The following is a 25220-nucleotide window of genomic DNA, read 5'->3' as shown; positions in this document are numbered from 1 at the left end:
ATGTTTGGAGTTGTATCTTCAACAGTGGCCATCGGAAACCAATGCCATCGCGCTCCAGTCTGCACGTTCACACTGCCCAGCTATCCTTTGCCTCGGTGTTGATTCAGTCTACACCTCATTTCCTAACTCTGCTTTTCACAAGGACCTACACAAGAAAATTAACAAAAAGCACCTACCCCAGAAAATTAACAAAGCCGCACATACTCTACAAGAAGGGAGGGAGGAGGGGAACTGAGGCCAAGCCCTAAGGAATCTGTCTCCCACAGTAACCCTGAAAAACAGGCCATTTGGTTAGGTGATAACCAAAATAAAACCATAGCATTCTATCATGGGTACTAGCGTTATGTGTTTTATAAGATGTTAACTAATAGGATTCTGCAAACCAGCTGGTTTCCTGAACACAACTTCTTTTCATCACTTGTGTTAGTGGCAGACACTCAGTATTGAACTTTTAACAAGTGTTCCTGTCTGAGAAGGCACGAAGGGGTGGAATTCTAGTAGGATTTTAATTCTCTATGGAATTGGAAGTTGTATTCCACGGGAACTTAACTCGGCCTGGGTCCCGTTTAAGCAACGAGACTTAACAAGAAACGTTCCTTTTGGGTGCGTGTGTGCCTTTGGAATGACGTGCAGGCTTCCTCAGGCCCCCGGAGTCTGACAGTGTTACAGCCGCAGAGTTGTTCACACTGAGGCCTGCACTCTGGCTTGTTTTTCTACGTTTTTTATTTTTGTCACACAGACAAGTGTACCAACAATAACCGTACAACTCAGTGAATTTCTCACAAAGTGAACACATCTGGGTAGCCAGCACTCAGAGCAAGAAACATGATCAGCACCCTGGACCCCTCATGCCCTTCTAGACACTTCCTACCACTTCCCCCATCCCACCCACCCCCAAGGTAATTATAGTCCCAAATTCTCTCATTGTCTTATAGGTTGCATTTCAACAGGGAAAATGGATGAGTCACCACTTCAAAACCGTAATGATCGCAGTCCAGTGCACTGCAGAGGCATTCTAAAACTTACAAATGACATAGTCTCTTCTTCAACTTCGTCTGTGGTGAGACATCCTAGACTCCTCTGACAGTGCTTTCCAGGTCTGTAGTGGCACGTTCTTCTACAAACGCCTTGGGGAAAATGCCAATGTTCCCTTTGCACTCCCCTTCCAGCCATTCTTCATTCACTGATAAAGTTGGAAAAGTATACATTGATTTCTAAAACCTGTGTAGGAAAATTACCTTATCTAGACATTCCACCCAGATCTTGTGTCAGCACTCCACCCCCTGTTGTGCTAACAGAGAAAAGTCAGTGTTTGGAAAGTGATTTGAAGGAAGAGTGAACAGAGGACTTAGCCATCTTATTGTCCATGTCTGTCTTAGACATGATGATGGAGGAATAGAATGCAGAAGAACGAATTAGATTTTTTTTAAAGAAATAAGATGCAAGAAATTGAACAATGACTATATATGAATTTTTCTTAACGAGAGTTTTATCTGAGCTTTGCTGGGAATGTTTGTTCTGATTACAAGAAAGGGACATGCCATTGGTTAAATACATTGCTTACGATTGTCCACTAGTGGAAGATCAAAGAATTGAGAATTGGAACTGGTGATGGGTTCAGTCCATGTTTGTGATACAAGTATTTTAATAGCAACTGTTTTGAGCCATTAGTAAACCAAGTACAGGTACTGTACTAAGATAGGTATACATACACTTGCTTCATAATAATTCTCTTGTAGATATTACCTCCATTTTACTAAGGAAAAAGAGACCCAGAGAGATTAATAGCTCATTTGGGTTCACTCTGCTGATAAACATCAGACAGCTTGGGTATGACGTACTCCAGAGCTCATCCGCCAGACCCCACAACCCCAAGTCAGCAGTCATCTGTGCGTGTAGCACATCTAGGTGAGACACGACACCTGCTACTTGGATCCTGTCCCCAGACACTTAGTGGGTGTCGCGTAGGGCTGGGCATTAAAGTTCTCCCAAGGTAATTCTGATTACAAACCACTGTCTTGAGCTTTCCTACTTACATTAATAACAAGAATCATGGACTGGAAGCATTTGCTTGTCCTGGATTCTGGGAGCAGTTTAGAAATGCAAAACATTAGGCCCTTCCCCAAACCCGAGTCAGAATCCATTTTAACAAGATCCCGGGGTGATTCAAGTTTGAGGAACTTGGCGAGGAAACCATCTCAGCTGTTGAGTACAATTGAACTCACCCCCAGCCCCACCCAACATTTATGCTGCATTCTGTTTTCTATTTAAGTGTTAACGATAAAGATTTAAAGTACATGGGTACTTGCAGAGTATAACCAACTTACACGTGGACATTACATATAATAAGGAGTATACCATCTTATCTCCATATCTACCCAGAAGTTTTCCTGTGTGTTCCCTTGTTTTTATCTCAACCCCAGCTCCCACCCCCCTTCCCACCACCACCACCGAAAGCTCTGGACAATTTAGCTGGTTGGTTGATAGTGACACTAAGAAAATGACGCACGGAGTTACTAGACCCAATTCTTACCGTTGAGTTTCCATTCTCCCTTGTCGGAAGCTGTGCACTGGCAGTGCACCTTGATTCTATACTTCATTACTCATATTTTGCGTTACTTATCACATACCCGTATACTCGTTCTCTACCCCATAACTTAGAAGTCCTTTGCTCTCATTTTTTGATCTGTTGGATTTTCTGTGAGAATTGGTAATAGCATTAGATTTTTAGTCCCTTGCATTGCTAATGCACAGCGCGTCAGTCAGGTGAACAAAGCTGTTGTTGGGACTCTTGTTTGATTCCAGGTAGAGAAATAAGACTCAAACCTTGAGTTAGAACAGCACTTCTCAGGATAGTAGACCAGAATCTCCAGGAAGCTTGTTAGAGATACACCTTTATGGTTCCCATCCCAAACCTGAATCAACATCTCTGGGAACTGGGCCAAGAAATTGTATTTAACAAACTCTTTAAAGGATTCTTAGGCGTGCTGTAGTTTAAGAAGCACTAAGTTAGAACTCTCCACACTCAATTTTCAGTGTGTTTGATTCCTACCTGAATTAAGAAAGTCACCAGAGAGACAGCAATTCTGAATAGCTGAGCTTTTACGACAAAATTGACCCCTTCTACCCTCATCTTTGAGAAGGTCATATATCCAAAGAACTATGGTTTGCAGGTATCACTTGGCTTGGTGCAAAGGCAAAATGATTCCAGCCACCTTCCAATTCGTGAATTCTGGGAATGAGAATCCATGCCTTCTAAAACGTTGCCATCTTTAAATGTGAATGTACTGAAATGTCACCTAAGTCAGCGACTTTGCTTCCTTGCCTGCTACAGCAACAGATGGGAACGCTGAGCATTCAGTTCTGCTCCCTCCAGCTGAAAGTTAGGAAGGACATGAAAACCACGGGCTAAAGTTGGCTTGTAGGTTAGTGATCTTTTCTTCCCTCTGCCCTTGAATTTATTTCTGCTCACGTGAATTAGTTTCCATAATCCAAGAGTAACACTTACACATGGATATAACCTGGATGACGTCTCCTTCCAGAAACTCCAGGTCTTCTGGTTGGGTGGCCTCGTAACTGAAGAGTGCTACCACTTTGCTCCCTGCCTTAAGCTGAAGTTCCGGTTTCTGGTTTTTAGCATCAGAGTGTTCACTTTCCTTGGGTTCATCTGGAAAGCCTTGGTCACCCTGAAATAATAAAAGGCCTGTTAGTGTCCCTCACTTCCTGGCCAGTGAACCTCATCACTCAGGGAATCAGTCGGTGGAATGTCAGCGTAGCACCTGGAATGTAAAATCAGAAAGGTTTCATCTTTTGTAAATTTTTGTGATCAGTGCCTAGCATAGACCTGATGGACTGGATACATGAAACAAAAGGTCTGCAGGACCATCTAGTCTTAAAATCTTACTGAAACAGAGTAATCCTGAAAAAGGTAGACTAGGCATTACTTTACATTTCAGATAGAGAAACAGGTTGAGTCACAAGTAAGTGACAGAATGCGAAGTCAAACCTGGGTCTCAACTCGAGTCCAACACCCTTTCCCCAGCACCCATAACACTAGGACCTTGTTAGAAATGCACATTTTCAGCTCTATCCCAAACCTACTAAATCAGAAACCCTATGGGTGGGTCCCAGCAATCTGTTTAACAAGTCCTCTAGGTAATTCTGATAGTTGTTAAAGTTTGAGAACACTGCACAGAGCCATACTAGCTTTCTAAGGCCACGAAAAAGACTTGACTTTTCTTGTATATATATAACTGCACATTGTAATCTCCATTATGGTCATTTTCGACCCACGAAGACTGAAGAAGGAGGCAGTTTTTAGAGATGTGCATCATAGGATCTAAGAAGTCAACATTAGAAATCCTGCGCGGCTAAATGCCAGAGTGAGTGTTAAAAGTTCTCGTTTCCTAGTGCTGTTTGCTCCAACCTTGGAAGAGCGTCTTCAGGGAAAGGCCGCACAACAAGGTGGAAATGGCCCCAGGGAGGCCCAAGACCTACGTAGGTGTGTGTCCCACTCAGCTCCACTGTTCACCACCAGTGTAACCTCTGAACCTCAGGTTCCTCACTGAAATTGAGGCTAGGAGGATAAAATGAGTGCTTGATAAAGGTTGAATTTTTGTTGAGGAAGTGGCCCAAGAGAAACACCACCTGAGCTGCCCTTGGGCCCACTGCACTTACCACCGTGTTCTCACACCACAGAGTCAGGCAGTAGTTTTTCACTTGGCCCCAGGCAGCCTTCATGCTGTTTTCTGAAAGGGGCACCAGCTCATTGTTGTCCTGCGGCCGATAGCTGGGGAAACAATGAGTAATGACTCAAGTCAGAGAACATCAGTGCAAAACCGCCCCCCCGACCCCCCCACTGCCCTTTCTGTCCTCTGGCCGGCGCCATGTCCCCAGCTGTAGGCACCGCTACCTGCATACCTCTCCGACCTCACCTCAGCTTTGTGTGCTCTGGCAGGAGCTCCAGTTTCCTGGACACCAGGTCCTGGACCTGGCTGAAGGGGAGTCCGGGCTGAATCTCCATGAGCACCGTATACTTGTAATGCACCTTGAGTGTGTAGAGCACGGGGACTCGGAGCTTTACTTCCTGAGGGGAGAGGAAGCGAAGGGAACTCACGAGTGTCTGAGACTTCCTCTTAGCAACATTCCGGTTCACCACAGCTTTACTGGCAGCACAGGGAGTACAGCATGTAGCTCGGGGGACACCAACAAGTAACTGGTTTCTAAGTAACGTGAAGGGCCTTCGGAAGTCCTCTGACCCAGCTCTTGCTTGGACAGGAATTCCTACCAAGCAAGATCTGGCCCACCAGCTATGGGCCTGTAGGAACTGTGTGCATGGGGTTGGAGATTGTTGAGGGGGTCCCTAGCCCATGGACTGTGTATGGTGGCAATCGGTCTGCCTTTTCTTTGGGACTGTTTCTATAATCCAGGTAGACAAACCCACGGTGGACAACCCAAGCTCTTCCACTCCCTACCACTTGAAATAGTACAAGGGAAAAATGTTACCTTGGCTTCTTCTTTTTCTTTCTGACCTAAATGGAGAAGGTAAGGAGTGAAAAAGATGAATGAACACTCTTGGCCAGCCTCTGACGTACATAGAATGAAACCTCTTAGCACAGGGCACCCAACTTCATACCCTTTAATCTCGGGGTGATTATTACCCTTAATAAACCTGGGGAAAACGTCACACCAGGGAAATGTGAAGAGCAAAGCCATGAACACACAAAGGAACCCAGTCTCTGCTTCCAAGGAGCACATGGGTAATTATCAAAGGACTGTCACATCCTCACCAACCCATGGGGTCAACAGAGATCCCCAAGGTCAGTTAAATAGTTAAATCAGTGGGCTCCAAAGCAAAGAAAAACTGTGAGATGAGCCAGGTGCCATAAGAAGAAATGTTAGAACAGTTTATTTTTACCACGTCTTTTATTTTTGTGTATGTTTTCTAATGTGCATAATATACGAATATGACATAATTTATATGAGAGAAGTATGCATAAAGATATTTACTATAAGGGGTTCATGATTTTAAAAAGACCACTAATCTCAAACCCCCCTTGATCATTTGAATCACTTGGGAGGTTTTTTTCTAGAAATAATGATTCCTAAGCCCAATTCCAGCCCTAAAAAATCAGAATCAAGGCCTCGGAATCTGTATTCTTAAGATCTTCCTAGGTTAACATGTGATCCTTGATGGGCCCCTAGACAGAAATACAACCGGTCAAGGATATCTGGGGAAATTTGGAGAAATTTGAATAGGAAATAGACACCCTATAACGTTATCTTAGTGTCAAGTGTCCAAGATGTAACAGTTGTATTCGAGTTATACAGAAAAACGTCCTTCTGAGGAGATACATGCTGAAATAGGGAGGGACGTGTCATGAGTCTTATTCAAGAGGCTCAACCACTTGAAAAAAAGTTACGGGGAGACAGGGGAGTTAAGTACATGGTACAAAAGTAACGTTAAGTACATGGTACAAAACGTTAACAATTGATGAAAATAGGTGAAAGGTATTCTCGTGTTTTTTCATACTATCAGCTTTTCTGTGGGTTTGACATTTTCTAAAATACTAATGGGTGTGGGGAGCCTCCCACGCGATTCTAATGATCGGGTGGGCTTCACAATCATTGATCTAGAATCTGGACAAACCGCTGGTCAGTGCCTCTCACCACACACTTATTCAGAATCTGCTTAAACTGCATCAGTGACAAAAAGTGCACTACTTCCCAGGGCAGCCCTCTCCACACACGGGGAGGGTCTCCCTTTCGCATCTGCCTCTTGGTTCTTTGTCCCTCGGGGCTCTGCAGAGCAGTTTCTTTTCCAGATAGAACTCCTCAGACCTTTGAAAAGAGCCACTCCGTCCCCCTCTGAGGTAAACCTGTGCCGTTACTTCCACCCTTCCTCCTGGGACAGGGTTTCAGTGTTAATGACTGAGGGGTGCGGTGACTGCATGAGATGGGACACTCACTGCCCCCCACCCAAAGCAGCTACATTTACCCGAGCCCCATGAGTGTTCTGGAGCAGGTGGGGACAGTGGGGCATCTGCCTCTTGTGTTTGGGGTGTGTGGGTGGGTGTGTGGTGCAGAAGAGGGGTCTCTAGGGCTGCAGTCATCAGCAGAGTGGCAAGCAGAGAAGAGAAACCAGAATTTCCTGGAAGGCTGGGAGAGCAACTGTCCGTGAGGAAGCAGCCTGGAGTGCGCCTGCACTCAGGCCTAGGATGTCACTCCAGGGACACTAACCTGGTGACAACGGGGGTCTTCCAGGAGCACTGGAACTCGGAGGAGATGGGATATCAGACTCGGGGGAGGTTTCCTCCTGGAGGTAACAGGAAGAGATGGGGAGAACCTTCATTCAGACAAAGTTCTTAGGTAGGAGGAGGAGTGGGGCTGGGGGAGACCTGCAGACCCTCATGGAAAGGACGCAAATGATCCAAAAGTTGGAGTCGTGGAGACATTCAGGGGAGACTAAGGTAAGAGTGGCCTAAAAGGGGAGGCAAGGTTGGTCTGGCGAAAGCAAACCCCAGTGGAAACAAGAATGCTAGCTTCTACCTCTGTGTGTGGTTAAAACGCTTCACGTCACCTGAATGTAATGACCTGACCAGAGAGGGCCACACCCGCGGAGGATAACTGGTGGCACGGGCGAGAGAGGGGAGGCTTTCGAAGGGAGATGGAGGTGGGGGTGGCAGCTCCAGAAGCAATGACAGGCAAGGCCTAACTCATTCATTGCTCTACAGCAGACCTTTTTTTTTCTTAATGGCATTTTACCAGCCGACACATTGACTATTCTTCCAGGTGACTATTCTTCTGGGAAGACCTAACCTTCATATACTACAGGCTTTGGGTCTCAGGTCACCGCTGACCAGGAAGAATCTCAGAGGTGGCTGGGCCCAAGGGGCCCAGCAGACGCATCCATTCAGCACATGTGGGTTTGTTTTCCCTCATCCCCAGGTTCAGCTCTGGGCGGCTGGTGCCAATTCAAAGCAGGCTCAGGGATCGTGACAGCACCTTTTCCACACTGCTCTTCTCCCCTCCGTGGAGAGGTCTGCCAGTGCTTGGGGAGTTGGGGGATGGGAGGCCTTGGCAATCCATTACCTGGGGCTGCTGCTGAGGATGGATACGCAGCTCGACTGGTTCAAGGTAGTTGCAGGGCACAAGCCCCTTCTGCAGGTGACATCACGGAATCAGAACGGGGCAATAAAGATGGCACTCATCCGTACCCACAGCGCAGACCAGCCCAGAGACATGGGGGAAGGGAGGAGGTTACAGACAGGAGAAGGTAGCAGATACAGCTCCTCAGAAAGCTCTGCCATTTGCTGCCAGGATCCTATGCCCAAAAAGCCACGCCCGGGCCCCCTGAATACCTGCCCATTGAACATGACCGTCGCCCAGTTGTCATTGCCCTTCTTCAACACGAAGACGATATTCCCGGGCATGACCTGGAGCTCCTCCGGTGTCTCAGGCACAAACCCGAACAGCACGCGGTGGGCCTCCCCTTCCAGAGCCCTGCAGGGGTAGACACGGGTCCGCCTCACGGTCTGGCCTGGAGCGCATCCCCCCACAGCGCTGGGAGCCAAGCACAATGGACTTGGAGCCGGGAGATGCGCTCCGGACACCCTCTGACTCCACATCTAACTGCCCATGTGACCCAGAGCGGGGCAGGCCTGCCCAGTCTCCTCATAGGACAAGGTCGGAAACTGCACATGAACGTGCTGCACAACCGAATACACAGGGGGGCAAGAATGAACGGAAGAAGACAACAGGAGATGGTGAGGCCTTGTGATGCTTGCCCTCCCCTCCCTTTTGAGAAGGACGGTTCCCGGACATGCTGGGTCAGCTCCAGCTTCCAGGCTGGAGTGAATCAAGTGAGTGTGGCTGGGAACGGCTCAGGTGGGAAGGCGGGTGAGCGCCAGCTGGTGAGGAAGATGAGTTGGGGAGGAGGGAAGAGAAAGCATGGAGAGCCAGCGCTGGGTCAGGTAGGCACACGGAGGGAAGGGGATTTGTGCCGGGAGGCTGAGCTGTGTGGGAGGGGGAGGGGATGTGTGATGAGGTGCTGAGGCTGCCTGCTCCGAGTTATGCAATGTCATTTCCCCTTTCCCATTGTCTCAAGACCGGCCTTGCTCTTCAAAGCTCTGGGGCGTCCCATGTGTGACACTTTGGAATGTGTGCCCGACAGGCTGGCTTCAAGGAGGCCTGATGTGTTGGAGATTCACACTCCTCCATTCACCTGGGGCTTGTTGGCTCCCTCCCACTTCCCACTCTGTTACTTTCCCCTCAGCCCTTACTTTCTGTTTCCAAACATCGTGTCTGTTTGCATAGGGGGATACAGGCTCCAGCAGACAGAGTGTAAAAATCAGCTAATCCAGTCCTCTCGTTTTTATAGTTGCTTTGGTACTTTTTCACTTTTTAAAAACCTTCCTTTATCGGGTGGGGGAGCTGCCCAATAAAAGCCTGCTTCCTTATTTAGAGACAATTCTTAAGGAAGCTGTAGGTTATGTCATTGTTTGCTCCTCATCTTACAGAAGAACGACTTCTTTTTCTCGAGTCCTTCCTCTTGCTTCTTTAGAAAATATGTGCCCATAGGGAGTGAAAAACAAACACAAAGGAAAGGACAGACCATTTTAGTTTCCCACTCTGCTCGCCTGACTCCAGAGAGTAAGGGGAGCCCAAGGGGCGGCCGTAGTGGAGCGGAATCGCTCTTTAGGCCTAGGCCAGTGTTCCGGCCCCCATGGGGGCGGAGGGCTGTGTTCAGCAACAATGCCTCACTCTATGTGTACATTGACATGGGGACGCAGAGACGCCATGTAGCTCTAGCCAGGGCCCCACGGTCAATCCCACCGTCGACGAGATTCCCATCCTCACCATATCGCTTCACTCTAACCTTGAAACAGGAGGAGCCAACAAACGAGGCTAAATTCCACAAGATGTAGACCGTAGCTTCATCTTTTTCACCCCCATCTATTGCCATCAGTTCAGGCTTGGAGCTCAGATATTCTGCATATGGTTCTGCATGTAACTTACCTGAAGATCTCTGGCGTTTTGGGTCTGGGTGGAGGCTCAGCTGCCTATTGGCCATTCAAGAGAAATGAAGGAAGGCAGGGCAATAAAAAAAGGAGGGGGAGAGAGAACAGACTGTTAGTGGTAATTCGAGCTTTCTTCCAGGCCAGAAAAATCGAAGAATGCATTTCTGGCTGCATCAGAACACTGTCTAGGGAGAGGGGACCACAGACCCGGACTGGACGCTGGAAAATAACACCTCCCACCAGCTCGCTTCATATGTTTCACCGGTACAGCAATGGTCTTCAGTCAGACCTTTTCCTGGAGAAGGTTAGCTGCCACAGAGCAACATGGCGCCATAAGCGTGCTTTTGACCTGGAGCTCTGTCTCTACTCCTAGGATGCTTTCCAACAGCTCTGTTCTATAATTAATGTTGACTGTATCACATGACACTGGATATTTAAAATCAACTCAAGACCCATGCACCAGACAAGACTGTCCTTTCCATGCGTGTTCCTTGTTCTATCCTGAATACCATGGAGCCTAGTTCTCTGGGCTTCTGCCCCCTCCGGCTGCTCTGAAGCCCAAGGGACTTCCGCAAGATCTTCCATGAGAAAGCCCAAAGAATCTGGAACCTCGCTCCGTCCTCCTTTGTTCATCCCGCTCTCCAGAGCCCCAGCATCGGTCACGTTCTGGGCCAGCAGTCATTCTGTCATTATTGTGACCCTGGTCCGAATGCCAGCGCTGTTCCCGGGAGTGACCAGGGGTGTGCAGCCTGGCCCGTAGGCACCATGCTCAGACACCCCCTGTCCCCCTGCTAGTGCTGACCAACGCTCCTGCCCATCGTGGTTCTCTTGCAACACAGCCTGAATTCTCCTCAGCCTGTCTCACCCTCTGCCTTTCGCAAAGAAGCTCTGTCTTCGCATTTCTAGACCCCTGTCATCCAGGCCACCTGGAACCGTGTCGCTGAGCCACTGGGGCACCCTGCCTGCATTGCCGAGGGAATCCTCTGCACACAGGCAGATGGGTGCAGCCAGGAGAGCTCATGGCCTTAGGCCCCGGACCCCCACAGGAGTTGCTTCCTAGCCCCTGTATCTGAAAAGACGCATTGTTAAAAAGGCTTTAATAGCTTGCGTTTCAATTTTCTGAGAGAAGGGGTGAGGCCTCAGGAGAGATGACCAACAGTTTTCTTAGAACTTGAGAGAAGCAAAGACTGGCCTTTTGGGGGAAGCTGGAAGGTTGGTTTCTGAGGACTTGTGGTTAAGCCTACTACTGCCTTATTCCTCTACCAATCCGGGAACCTTTGACCAGGACCGACAGGCAGGCTCTCTCGGCAGCAGTAATAGGTCACTTAAAATGAGGCAGCTCAGCAGAAACATTCTCCCCAGCTGGATGTTGCACAGAGAGTTCTGGAGACAGATACATGGAGAAGGAGGTACCACCTCACCTGCGGCTGCAGAGGGGCAAAGCCAGCGAAACTGTCTTGGTCCACCACAGACGCCACCACCTGCAATGGAGGCAGGAGGGTGTGAGGGCTCTGCCAGCACCAGCTCCCATCCTTCCGTGCTTTCCCCCAAGACCCCATCCTTTTCCACACACTGGCTCCCTCCTCCCTGCTGCCTGGTTCCAGAGGTGAGCAGTGGCTGAGGACTGGCTTGCTGACCCTCTGGGTTCTCTGTTCCAGCAACTGAAGAAGCTGGTACCGGGCCACCCACACTAACCCAGCAGGCCCACTCTCTCTCTTTTTCTCTTTTTTGCAAAAGTTTTTCTACTGCGGCAAAATTCATACAGTGTCATGTTAACCATTTTAAAGTGGACAGTGCAGTGACATTTAGTGCAGTCACAATGCTGTGCAGCCATCACCTCTAGTTCTAAAACACTGTCACCAGCCCCCAGGGAAATGCCACACCCCTTATTAAGCAGTGAGTTCACATCCCCTCTCCTCCCAGCACCTGGCAATCACCAATTCACTTTCTATGTCTGTGCATTTACCTGTTCCAGACAGTTCAGACAAATGGAATCAGGTAACGTGGCTTTTGTGTCTGGCTTCCTTCACACAGCACAGTGGTTTCAAGGGTTTTCTGTGCTATAAATTGTGTTGGTACTTCATTCCTGTTTTTCCCACTGTGTGGCTATATCATGTTTTGTTTATCTGTTCATCTGTTGAGGGACAGTGGGTGTTTCCACTAATCCAGGCTCTCTACGGTGCCAGAGCCAGCGGTTTCATTAGTGGACAACTTTCACCTACAAATGTATCAAACTTAAGGGGACTTGAACTGTTTGGGGAGGGGACTGTTGACGCTTTTTGGATCATTCCTGAAAGCATTTCAGCCCTGGATTCAGAAGGAGTCCAATTTAAGAAGGAGGCTAATGACAGGGCTGTGGAAGTGGGACCACAAGGAGCATGAAGCCAAAAGGACGCCATGCGGGTGTGTTTCCCTAACATGTTCTGTCCACATTGGATGAGCACCTCGTCGCTGTGCTTTCATTCCAGTGGCTCAATCCCCAACACTCAGCGTCCTGCGAGTAACCCTGCCCCCCTCGCCCAAGGTCAGGCTGGAAGGGAGGAATGAGAGCAGCCTGGAGAAAACAAACTAGAAGCGTTTGCCCATCTTTCATCAAGACCAGACTGTCAACAGTCTCGCTGCCCTCCCAGGGCAGCACCGTGGGGTGCGGGGGTGTGCTTTTCCCAAGAGGTCCCCCTCCCCACGTGGTCTGCCTGGCCCACGCCACAGGAGGCTTTCGGGAAGCTGCGAGCCCACCTACCATCGCCTTGCCTAGGTAGTCCTTCTTGACCAGTTGAGCCACTTGCCTCTCATTTGGTCGAAACAGCCTGCCCACTGGGATCACCACTGGCTCATACAGCTTCTGTTTCTGTAACACAGAGACCACAATATTTCCTTACCTGTACACTGGAGGTCAGGAGGCTTGTCCTGCCTCCCTCACTGAATGGATGCAAGGATCCATTGCAAAAACCTCACACGAGCACTTTTTCTAAACGGGTAAGGACGGGACTTATTTCAGGGTGTCCAAGGAAGGAACAGCTGGTTTCAATATCACCTTACACCGAGAGGCTGTGTGAACATCTGTTGGTGTTGTTTGCTCAGCACCCTCTTTTCCCGGGGGAGCTGCTCCTCTCCTGCTCTGTGTAGCTCAGGTGGGGCTGTCACTCTCAGCGTAGGAGGCAGCACGACCGCAGGGGTGGCCCAGGACCCAAACGAGGCCGACAACAAGACCCAAACCAGGCTCTCTTGGACTTGGTGTCCACTGACGTGGACAGGTCCACGAAGACTGACTTGTGCCTCCTTCTTCCTGCTGCTTTGAAAACCTGATTGAAAACTAGCTTCATCTCCAATGTGCTCACACTATGGATATTTTCACCGTTCATTCATATAATCAGTGCATTTTTGTTGAGCACCGTCGGGTGCCTGGCACTGTGTCAGGCTGCGAGGACGCCACAGGAAGCAGGTGGGCACAGCTGCTGCCCTCGGGTGCCCGCTCCAGCCTCCAGCCTCCTGCTCCCCGTGTGCTGCCACGGAGCCCCACTCGGGGCTGGCCTGAGGCAGGGTTCTGCTGTCCCCGTGCTCCAGGCGTCCGCTCCTCAGTGCTTCTAGATTCAAGACCCAGCATGGAACTCTCACCCACATCACTGTTACCCCGAGTTCAGAGTAAGCCAAAGCACCACGTGTATGGTTTCTCAACCCGCCTGGCCACTGCAACAAATAAAAATCCAGTGACATCCTCTCACCACCCCGCTTTACCCTCAGGCTTACCCAAACACATTCCAAGGCTTTGTCAATTTTGGAGTGTCTCGGCTCAGACTTCATGCTCGTAGCCAATGCTAAATGTTCTTCAGCCTTTTTCCATTCCTCCTTCTTGGCGTACATGAAAGCAATGTTATATAACACCTAGAACAGCAGAGGCCACACCATAAAAAGAGAGGCTGCTCCAAATCTAGGTACCAGGGAGGAGCTTGTATGATGCTCCTGGAATGCTGCCTGGTGACCTCTGTCCCTTTCCCAGCTCTCCTGGGAATATCTAAAATATAATACAATTCATCTTGCTACCTAGTTATATCCAGCATAAGGACCGTGTTAAGTAAACATCTTGTGTTAACATCGTGTGATTCTTTCAACTACCAAAGAATAGTTGGGAGGGGACAAGCACTATTGTGTTGCTTTAAGTATCAAGAAGAGTGACACGCTCAAGACCCCACTGAAGAGTTGGGAGTAAACTACATGTGTGTCACCTCCCAGACCAGCTCTTGCCACTGAGCCGAGGCTGAAAGACAGGACAGCTGCGGGGTGGGGAGAGAGAGGGTTCCAGGGGCATCGTCCTGCCCGGAACACGGGAGTAACAAGACCGTGATACAGTCACACGGGCATGAGGAAACTCCGTGGGCAAAAGTCCGGTGGAGCTGGAAAGAGACAGCACGCACCAGGGCAGCATTTCCCCTGGGGCAGGAGGGCGCAGCACGTTCACCCAAAGCCATAACTTCCCAGGCCTTGAGTTGGGTGGTAGATTCTTGAGTGTTTGTTTTGTTATGACGCTCCACAACTTACACATAGAATCCAGTCTTTTGGATGCATCGGCAAGATAAAAAAAAAAAATACAAAATACAACTCGACTCCCTTCTTTGACTGTTTTTGAGCCTCGGTGAGCTGTTGTCTTCTGCATCCACGCTTGGCTGGCCCAGCCCACCCGCCACCACGTGTGCAGGAAGAAAGGAGAACTCACGGCCTTATTCAGCTCTAAGCCACCTCCTCTTCAGACCTTTTTTCCACAGCAGGTTTTTGGTGACTCTGTGACTGGAGAAGCCTGAGCCTCCTTTCAAAAGGGATAGTGTGTTTTCTCAGAGCCAGGGTTAGACCCCCGTGGGGAGGGAGGAGTGGCATTATAAGTAGGGAAATGACAGGAGGGTCCCATGTGGCAGAACGGCCTCAGACTCTGAAAAGTCCAGTTTCACGTGCAGAGAGGCCTGTACAACCAGTATTTCCTGTCCCTGGGTTATTTCAACTGCACTTCTAGGGGACCATCCCTCCCACGGCATTCTGGTTTGATATCACTGTTTTACAATCCTTTCTCTAGAATTACCTGGTCCACCAACCCTTTAATCTATGTAAGCGGTTCTCAGTGACTGGCCATGTGTAGAGATATTTAAGGTGGTCACACTGGGAGTGGGGTGCGTCTGGCATTTAATGAGTAGAGGCCAGGGATACTGCTAAATATCCTACAATGCGTGGGAGAGGCCCACACAACAAAGAATTATCTGGTCGAACATATCAAAAGTGCCCCAGTGGAGAAACCCTGCTGTAAAAGCTGGCCAAACGCAAACCAGTTGCCACTACAGAGCCTCCTTTCCTTAGCCTGGGAGCAGTGGAGTAAGCTGCTAGCCTGCTGCAGGGCTGGATGGGGACACACGTCCCCAGGGGCCTGGGCAGCTGAAGACTCTTATTATTAGGCCTGGGTGACCCTGGAAACACTTGGCTTCTCCTCCCTGAGAAACTAAAGCAAGAGGACTTGTTTCAGCGATTCTTCTGAATAAAAATGTAGGATATTTGGAGGGATTTTAGTGTTTAAAGCTACTGGGGTATTTGAGGTTTAGGAAGGGAGTGGGGAGGGTTGGCTGTGAAATCAAAGCCAGTCACAATTTTTCCCTTTTGGTAAAACAGAAAGTAAGCTATCCTATGGAAACCTCTCCCAAATTTGTGCTTTGAGCTAGCTGTTCTTTGAGCAAGAGGGGACAGATTTGTGCCAAATTATCCTCACTCTTTCGTTGGGTATCAACCAAGGACATGAGGCCAGATCATTGACAGCAAAGAGCGTAACCTGTAACTGGGGAACTGAGCGAGGTTACGGCAGATCCTGCATGGATAACGAGTCCGTGATTTGGGATATGTTAATAGAATGCTGGCACGTAGCGCATCCACCTGAATGATGCAAATTGTTCGGGATACTTTCACAGGCCAATACCTTCATGTCCAGGCTGGGCCGTTCCTCCTTACCTCACAGGCAAACAGCTTGAATTGTAGCCCCAGGATCTTGTAATCTATCAGCTGGTTCCCTCGAAGCTGAGTCAAGGCCTCTTTAAGGTCTTTTATAGCTGAGTCGTATCTGCAGGACAGAGGGAGAAAAGAACCCAGTCTAGGGCCTGCAGGGAAAATTGCGGGATCACATGTGTGATGGTGTCCCTTGATCCCTCCAACTTCCTGGGACAAGAAGCCTTTCCCATCCTTTTGACCTGCTTCAGTTTTTCCTCCAACCCCAGGTTTCTGCAGAACTCGGTGCATAAGGTGTCCCCTGCACCCGAGGGCCCCTAGTCTCAGGCAGTCACAGCTGTTTCCTTCTCTGTTGACAATGTGCCCACCGTTCTGACACCCTGTGTGTCACTGCACAGAAGAGACTTCTCTCCCAAGAGCTCCATGCCCAGCTAGTCCCTGCGGGTCCCTGTACTCTGAGAGCTCATTTTGAATTCTGCTCACTGCCAGCAAAAGGCTAGGCGAGCTCGACACAGAGACGGGCTTCCCAGGGGCCCTCGCACAGCCGCTGACACCCCCTCCAGCCCGGAGCCTTCTCCTTCGCTTCTTTGGAGTCCAGCTTAGCTCTTGGTTTTGTGTCCTGCTTATTCTGCTGTCCTCTCCCTCCTCCTCCACATGCTTTGGAAAACAAAAAAGAAACCACCACGTAAGAAACCCGGTCGCATTTCTAACACTGCTCCTGGCACTGCCTTGTGCTTTCTTGGGTTGGCCTTGTGCTGATTGGTTTAAGGTGTATCAGGGCTGTGGTCATTGGATTCATAGCAGAGAACGGGGCTGGTCTCATCAACAGTGCCCACAGTGGTGTTAGCAGGACCTGGACCACCGACAGCTCCTTGGCTTGACCTTGACCTCCTCCGAAGCCCTGGTGGGAGGGAGCTATTGCTGGGCTGCAGGGTGCAGAAGTGGGGTGAGGTGGGGAATGCAGGGGTTGGGGGGAGCAGCAGAAACCAAGCTACCCCCATCCCTCAGCATCCTGGCCTGGCAGGAACAAATGTGACTGCTGGTTGTGGCTCCTACCCGGGCACTGAACCGCAGGCCTCCAGGCCACTGTCTGACCCAGAGCTGCCACGGGTGGCCTGTCTTGGAGGCAAGCCTGGAATTTGAGCTCAGGCTGGTGAGGACCCCTGGGTGTGGTGTGGGGTAGTGAAGGCGTCCTAGGACAGGGGCCAGGGCACTGGGACGAGATCCATCAGCTCTGCCACTAACTGGGAGACCCTGGCAAATTGTTTCCCTGGCCTCCGGTTCTGCATCGATAATATAAAGAGTGTATTGTGTACAAGGAGCATATTATATTCGAGGAGCATATAATACAAGGAGCTGGCTAGTATGTGGTCCCGTATCTAATTTCTGGAGTCAAAGCCATATGGACTTGAGTCCTGGCTCTGCCCCTCACTATCTAGTGACAAAGGGCAAGTTATTTAATTTCTCGGAGTCTCTCTTCTCATGTTCCGAATTAGAGAATAACAATAGCGTGTGCCTCCCAGGGTTTTTGTGAGAACTAAACGAGGTGAAGCATTCAGGTGCGCAGGACAATGCCTGGCACACGTAATAATTTATATTACTATTAATTATTATTATTATTAAGCTCTAAAACTTTGGCAGTTAAATTCATATCCCGATCATTTAGTTACATGCTTAACCCTCTCTATTTATCAGGAGACAAAAATCCAGGGTTGCCAAGCTGGTGCTCTGATCTCAGGGAAGCTTGGCGCTGACCAGGAGGGTGGAGTGGCCGAAAGAATCCTAAGGAAGGAGTCCCCAGGGTGGTTGGGGGAAAAGCTGGATATCTGTCACCACTGGGTTTGAAGTAAGTCACACGGCAGCAGTGGCTGCCTGGGTTTGAAACAGGAGGATGGCTTTCTCTGACATATCCTTGTTGTTAACAAATACGATTGTAAAACCTATTAAAGCCTGCAGGCCATTCTTTAAGAAGTATTTCAAGATGGTTACACATCCTTTCAGGCATCTCTGCTGCTTCTTTCTAAGCCGGAAGATTGGGTGACTGGCTCCAATTCACTGATCCAAGAAGGGAGAGGCAGGTGGAAATGCAGGTGTCCTGTTCCATGGGCACACACAGGGCCGTTGTGTCCCCTGCCTGTGTGTGAGCCGAAGGTCCTCAGAGGGCACACGTTAGGTCCTGTCAGCTTCAACCTACAGTTGTACCTTCCTCCCTGGCAAGCTGGTGAAGGAGATGAATTTTATCTGTGAAGTGACACTGCCGGTGTCACCTGGTACTGAATGACCCCCAGCAAAATCCTTCTCATAATTCTCCAGGCCATCAAGATATCTAAAGATCTGGGCCTAGTGGGACGGAGAGAGAAAGAACTGACAAATTATTCAAAGCTCTTTCTTTGTGTTAAAAAGCAGGGTGAGGGACCCCCGCTATATGTCGGTGTCTAAACATGCCTTTAAAAGCATCGCCCTGGCGGTGGGCTTCTCCTCAGCCACCCCCATCACCCCTGCTTGTTTCCTTGGGTGCACCCCAGGGGTATGCACTTGGACACACAGCTCTGCTGCCTGCTGCCCAGCATCTGAATCAGCTTAGCCTGAAATCCCAAAATAGCATGCAGCCCTGTGTGCCGGTGGGCCAAGCAGTGGCAGCCCCCGCTTCCCTCCAGCCCTTCTTCAGTTCTTTTCAGTGCCATTTGGAACACACAGAGTCCCCTAGGACACCAAGGTGCTGGCAGCACCCGGCAGGGTTCCACAATGACACCCCGTGGAGCGCCTTGGCTGAGCTGAACCCGCAGCCCCCACATCTCCCAGGAAGGGGCTCACCAGGGCAGTGGCAACCTTGGGGGGCTTTTCACAAGCTCTGAGCCTGAGAGGGTTTATAATTTTCGTTTTTGTAGTACTCCTTGTAAAGGTTTCTTAGGAACCGCTGACGTTCCTGATTGTTTCTGTTCTACCCATGCCCCATGCAGTCTAGAGTCCAGGATAATGGAGAGTTTTGGCAGCGGAAAGAAGTCAAAATGCCAAACAGCTCTGTGACAGGGGCAAGAAGTCATGCCCTGCCCAGTTGCAAAGACAGCAGGAAATGGCTTTGTTGTGTCGCCTCCTTGGGCCGGCAACATCTAAAGGGTTCTCTGTTATTATCTGTCACAGCCGTAAGATTCATAAACATAGCTTAGAGCTTCCTTCCCCTTCGAGATAACTGGCTGGGGTCAGAGAGGTGAGACAGTGACCCTGAGACACCACTTGCTTTCTTAGAAATGCTCTCTTAACTTTGTCCCGTGGAACTCTATAGTGACAGGACAGCAACACAATGACATATGAAAGTGGGGGAAACCGAGACAAAAACCATATCCACAACATTATTACCCTGGAACAAGTCCCACTGCAACCTGCAGGCATTCCTAATCCACTCCTTAAGAAGTAATTTTTCTAGTTCCCTACGGCACTCACTTTAAAATATCTCTTAAAGCACTTGCCCCATTCTGCCTGCATGATGGTTATTAGTTCACGCCCTCATGGGTTTCCACCTTTCAATGAATAAGTTCCTTAAAGCAGAGGCTATATATTTTTTTGCTTTAGTTTAATTAATTCAATAAGCATTTATTAACGACTATCCTAGATACTGAAATACAGGAGTGAATAAATAAAGATTTCTTCTCTCAAGAAACTCACAGAGCAGTAGAGGAGACAAATATGTGTACAAATATCTGTCCTAGAGGAGACAGATGTTATAAAAATGGCACTCAAAGGAGTGGTCACCTCTCTAGTGGTTGAATGTGGGTGGAGCAAATGGGTAGAAAGATGAGTGAGTGGGTGGGCAGTGGCTGGGCCACACAGGCCCAGGCAAGAGAATGTGGCCTTTGTCCTCCACTGATGGGCTCCACTGGAAGTTCTTAAGCAGCATCACACTGAGTTTTTAAAGAAGATCACTTTGTAATGCGGGTAGAGAAGAAAAGCCTGGTGGCTGGGCCATTGACTTAGAAGTGATGGTCCTGGTGAAAAAAAACGAGCGTCTAAACCAGGGAGGTGCTGGTAGGGGAGGGGAGGAATGGGTGAATGTGAGACATATTTAAGAGGTCAACTTGACAAGGTATAGGGAAAGAGATTCTGGGTGGATCCCAGGTAGAGATTTAGGGATCAGCTGGTTACAGATGGAGGACAGGCTATGGGAGCAGGTGGGATCTCTAAGGGTTCATATATGGGCTTTCAGAGGACACTGAACCCCCATGAAATTGCACATAAAATTATGTATATCCTTATTTCTGGGAAGATAAGCCATACGTCTCACCATTTCACAACCACTACTATAATGATCACAGGGAAAAGGGTCAAGAGCAGAACCTTGAAGGGTAGACACCAATGGCTATGGATGGAGAAGAGAAAAGAAGGCAACTCAAACGCAAAGAATAACGCCTCACTTATATGATTTTCTCCATAGGTAGTTGTCGGTAAAAATTTGGTAGGTTTTTCTCTCCGATTTAACTACTCTGTAACTAATCGTGGACTAATTGAATCCTAGATCTTATCCCTAGATCTTTCAAGCCTTTCAGACTCAGGGACTTGTGGGCATTTTCATGTAGAAATTTCTGCTGGGAGCCTTCTCTCTTGCCAGCGTCTCTCCTCAGGACAGGCTGTTAGAGCTAATTAAAGCATGGCCTTGGAGCTTGTCTTTTAAGATTACAGGTCAACTGGAGGATTTGCACTCAGGCTTCCTGTTTATTCTGTACGTCTGGAGAACATAGGGGATGGAGGAAGGGGGGAATGAGAAGAAGGATGTTAAGAAGGAAGACATAGGTGGTTAGCCAGAGGCCTGATGCCACTGGAAGGTAGACGCCTGCATATCTTCCCCCCCCCCCCATCCCATCCCAGGCCGTCTCTCCCCAGGTTGCCTCTGTGGTTTTTCTTTTTCACTTCTTTTGCTTACTCAGGTAATTAATTGACTGCATCTACATCCTGGAAGTCCTCTGAGCTTCTTGTTGCCCCTAGCAACAGCTGAGCCTAGCGGCTTTACAGGCTGTGATTCTGACCAAACCTTAGGATCAAAGCCTTTCAAGGTGGCACAGGATCAGAGCCCAGCCCCCACTCCCATGTCTGGATGTCCTCTGCAGCCTCTCCTTTGCTCCACCAGCACCCTGCCTCACTTGCTGGCATCCGTGCATGCACACACACACACACACACACACACACACAGCCCATGTCATGCTCTGATCATTTTCACTAAAAGTTCTGAGTGGAAATCTTCCCTATAGCTTGTGCACACTGTGGGGACAGAGCCAGGAGTGCAGTTTCCAGGCTCTCGTCCTCCCATGGAAAGGTGCTCACTCGGGTAGTAAATGGCCATCAACTGTGATTGGCTGGCCATCAGCTGTGGCTAGTTGGCCGTCAGCTGTAACCAGTGAGCCATTGGCCACTAATATAACTACCGTGGCTATGCTAGCAGAAAATTGGGGGCCAGCAAGAAGATGGTGGCTGAGCTAGCAAGCGTGGATTGCAGTTAGCAAGTGGGGTTGGTTGGCAGAGAGAGAAGTGGACAGCAGGTTGTGGATAGTGTGGCTCCTGGTTCCTGTGTGTCCAACACAGCCACCAGCAAGACTATAGTGGTATGACTCCCCTATCTATGGCTCCGTGGGTGTTCCTTTTTGGCCTCACCATGTCCTGCGTTCTTATATGGGGAGCAGGAGCTGAGACCCTGCATGACACCCTGCATGACACACACTAATGGAACAATTTCTACAAAAGTTTTGTAGAACACTCTGAGTTGATGCTTAGAATATTTTTCCTTTGTATGTTTGTATGTTTGTTATTGGGGTCTTTTGGGGAGAGGAGTGAAATTGAGATTAACTTTGATATTCTATTTATTTATCTTTTTACTAATTATTTTGTGTTGACTGTAAGCACACCGAAAAATATAAGTAGGCTGATAGAAGAAAATGGAAACCCCTATGATTTCACCACCTGGAGAGAACTGCTGACAATGTTTTGGTCTATGGCCTTCCAGACGATTTCGTGAAACAAATGGGATTGTGCTATATATACTGTTTTGAAACCTGTGATTTAAACTTAACATCTACTGCAAACTTTTTTCTCTATTACTACCTGTGCTATTTATTTATCCATATGAATGTATTCTTATACATATGTTAATAGTTCTTATTCTCATTTTGGTGGCTGAATTATATTTCATTGAATGGATTAAACCAGGATTTTGAAAACACATTCTCACAGAAGGAAGGAAGGTTTTGATGTGGTTTCACGATAATCCTCATTGTATGACAGCTCAACATCCACAGTGATGGGCCGTCAGGGGTGTTCCCTTGTCAACAATTTACAACCGACACCGTCCAGGCTACGGCCTTTCAAGGATGCTGGTGGGGGTGGGACATAGGCTAAATCCTGGGCCTGTGGTGGCTGCCAGGCTCATTGTGAACTATGACACCGCTGATTCACGACCAGGTGGCAGGCCTGTCTTCCCTTCCAGGGGAGGGCTTCTGCCTCATGTGCTGATGGGCATAACTTACTGCTCAGAGAGGGCTAGGAGGATATTTATCAAACACCTGGGCCAGCAGCACTGAGACCCCTCCAGGTTTCTCTGCGAACTTGCCCAGCTCATGCGACACTGGACCACTTACTTCTCCATCCGGTAGTAAAGCATCCCTCGTTGGAAGTAGGCCACCGCCAAATGCTTGTCTCGGTTAATGCTTCTGGAGAAGGCCTGCCGGGAGAAAGGGTCTGTTTGTGGCCAAGGAGCCAGGCCGTGAGAAAGTGTGAGATCAGCCAGACGGTGAGGCAAGAAGTGTCTTGAGGGTGGCAGGAAGCTTAGGAGTCAGATACCCCAGGTCAGAATGCTCTGTGTTGTCACTTCCTGATGACATGGTGTGAGGCAAGTTACCTATCATAATCTCCTTGAAACTTTGTTCTCCTCTGTAAAATGGAGGATATTACTGTCTGCCTTTCAAGATGACCAACAGGATTAAAATAATAAAAGTAATTACATATGGAAATAACAATTCAAATGTTATATACAGTATTGTCCTTGTTTATTCTATAAATGTTACACAATTAAAATAATAACAAATAAGAATGCATATAAAATACCAGGAATAAGGACTCAAATCGGAAACCAAAGAAAGACGGAGAGAACGAGAAGGCCAGAAGCAGAAGAATGCAAGGAGACATCCAGAGTAGTGAGAAGAAGGTCTGGAGGGAGTCAGCCCAGCCAAGGGCCCCGTGAAGGCGGGAGCTCACAGCCCCTGCTGGCATAGCTTCCCCAGACTGGCTGCCCGGCTTTGCCACGCTCTTCTCCCCAACAATGTGCACTGTCTCCAGCAGCCCTTGGAATCTGGGATGCTATTGTCTCAGGCCCCTGGCAGGCCTTTGAGAAGAGGCCACTGTCCTCCCTCCAGCCAGACATGGGGGAGACGGGACTTGTGTGCTCCTGTCTGCCCATTCTGGACCTGGGATGGACTCGTCAGTCTGAGTAGGTATTCGTAGCAGCTTCTCTCCTCCCTGGTCTTTGCTCACTGCTGGCCACAGTGAGGATGGCTGTGGGAAGAACTGGCTCTTTAAGTGGGCCGAGGAGTCAGTCATCTGTCCACTCAGCCTTACAAAGACTGGCAGTAAAAGGTAAAACTAAGAACTCACGTTTACACGTGGTGAGTGGTGGACAGCACGTTAACAGTTGGTACCTCCCTTAATCCTCAAGATATTTAACCCCCTCAAGAAACTGAGAGCCAGAAGTCTACATGACTTGCTGAGGAGCCACCAAAGGTCCAGAGAGAGCCAATGCAGGGATTTAATTCTACATCTGCTTCCAAACTCCATACCCTTCCCAGCTCACCATGACCAATCCAAAAGGAGATGTGTGAATGCTCAACTCCATACTCAGGAATGCAAGACAGAAAAATTATTTGAAAAAGATGTAGAGACACCCCATACCGGGGCCCCGGCAGATATCATAAATCAATCATGGTATGATTTCCTCCTGCCAGCCTCACGTAATTGATCAGAATTGTCATTTGAGGTGAAGCCTCGTTTTCTTAAGTGCCTCCTCTCGATCTCCTGGGCAGACAAAGCTCACACACGCGAATGCCTTCAGAAGCCAAAGAGGTGCTTTATCATCAGCTGTGAAGCATGAGATGGAAATCCTATGGCCAGCAGGAGTTTAGAGAGGAAAACATAACTAGAGGAGTCTTCATGAAGGGGATTAAGAATGATTCCAGAATGATGTGAATTGAATAGATGGAGAAGAAAGGAGAGGTAACTCACAGCTTGTGGTTCTCAGCCCTGCCAGCCATTAGAACCTTCCGGAGAGTTTGCCCAGACCCCTCCCAAGGCCAATTAAATCAGGACCTTTGGGGGGTGGGGTCTGGGCAGCTTTGTTCTTGTAAAGCTCCCCAGAGGTTTCTAAACTGCCCCCAGGGGTGGGAACCACTAATTACAAGGGCATGAAGAGGCCCCCCAAGGAGAGGCACCTCCACTCACCTTCTCTGCCTCCGGCATGTTTTCCAGGATTGTGTGCACACAGCCAATGTTGAAACAAATCCTGGAGTGGGGGTCCTGGACGGCGGTGAAGGCGTCCAGGGCTCCCTTCCAGTTCTTCTTGTCAGCTGCAAGCACCCCTTCATTCCAGAGGCTGATGGCCTCAGCCAGGGACATGGTCAGGTGCAAACCAGGAGGCTGTGAGCGCTGGCAGGAGCAGGGAGAAAGTGCAGGGCTCTCCACAGCAGGGCGGCTCCTGGCCTTTACTGTCTTGGGTTGGTGCTCAGAATGGGGTCCAGCCTCCCTTAAGACAACTTCCCAGTGTTGCGAAGGCGGCAGGAAATGTCCCCACCTTTCGGCAACTGATGCATGACCCTACTTCAAGAGAAAAGAAAGAGAGAGACAAGGCAAGTGGGGGCGGAGTGTGGAGGAGAGAGGAAGTACATCAGATATTGCCTGTGATGGATCAGTTCCCCAAAATGCTTCTGCTCTGTCACGCAGCTTGTACTGTCTGTCTTCCACCCCCATTCTGCCGCAGCGTCGGGTCAGGGCTCTCCCCAGGCTCAGGGCTACATTGGCAGGTCAATGCACCTCCCTGGGCCTCCATGTCCACACCTTTGTTAAATGAGGGCGTTGGATGAGAGAATAGTTCTTTCCAGTCTTACATGAATTTCATGCTCACTTTCTTATAACCTCATAGACCGTCTTGAAATATTTGTTTTTGTTTTTGTTTTTGTTTTTATCTTAAGCTAAAATTAA

The 25220-nt window shown here is 49.0% G+C and overlaps 1 protein-coding gene across 1 annotated transcript; it reads right to left on the bottom strand.

The window, feature by feature from the left end:
- Window positions 1–713: 713 nt before the first annotated feature.
- Window positions 714–24848, bottom strand: NCF2 (neutrophil cytosolic factor 2). Its single transcript, XM_081026818.1, has 15 exons — window positions 24465–24848; window positions 22613–22695; window positions 15999–16107; window positions 13767–13901; window positions 12760–12867; window positions 11441–11500; window positions 10018–10061; window positions 8361–8502; window positions 8092–8160; window positions 7240–7315; window positions 5506–5531; window positions 4935–5086; window positions 4678–4789; window positions 3509–3686; window positions 714–1183 (listed from the first exon to the last, which is right to left on the bottom strand). Exons 1-15 carry the CDS (start codon window positions 24636–24638, stop codon window positions 1071–1073), a joined length of 1581 nt encoding a protein of 526 aa, XP_080882944.1. The 5' UTR covers window positions 24639–24848; the 3' UTR covers window positions 714–1070.
- Window positions 24849–25220: the final 372 nt, after the last annotated feature.

The sequence above is a fragment of the Rhinolophus hipposideros genome (assembly GCF_964194185.1).
Source record: "Rhinolophus hipposideros genome assembly, chromosome: 19".
Classification (NCBI taxonomy): Eukaryota; Metazoa; Chordata; class Mammalia; order Chiroptera; family Rhinolophidae; genus Rhinolophus; species Rhinolophus hipposideros.
This window is presented reverse-complemented; position numbering and strand designations above follow the sequence as displayed.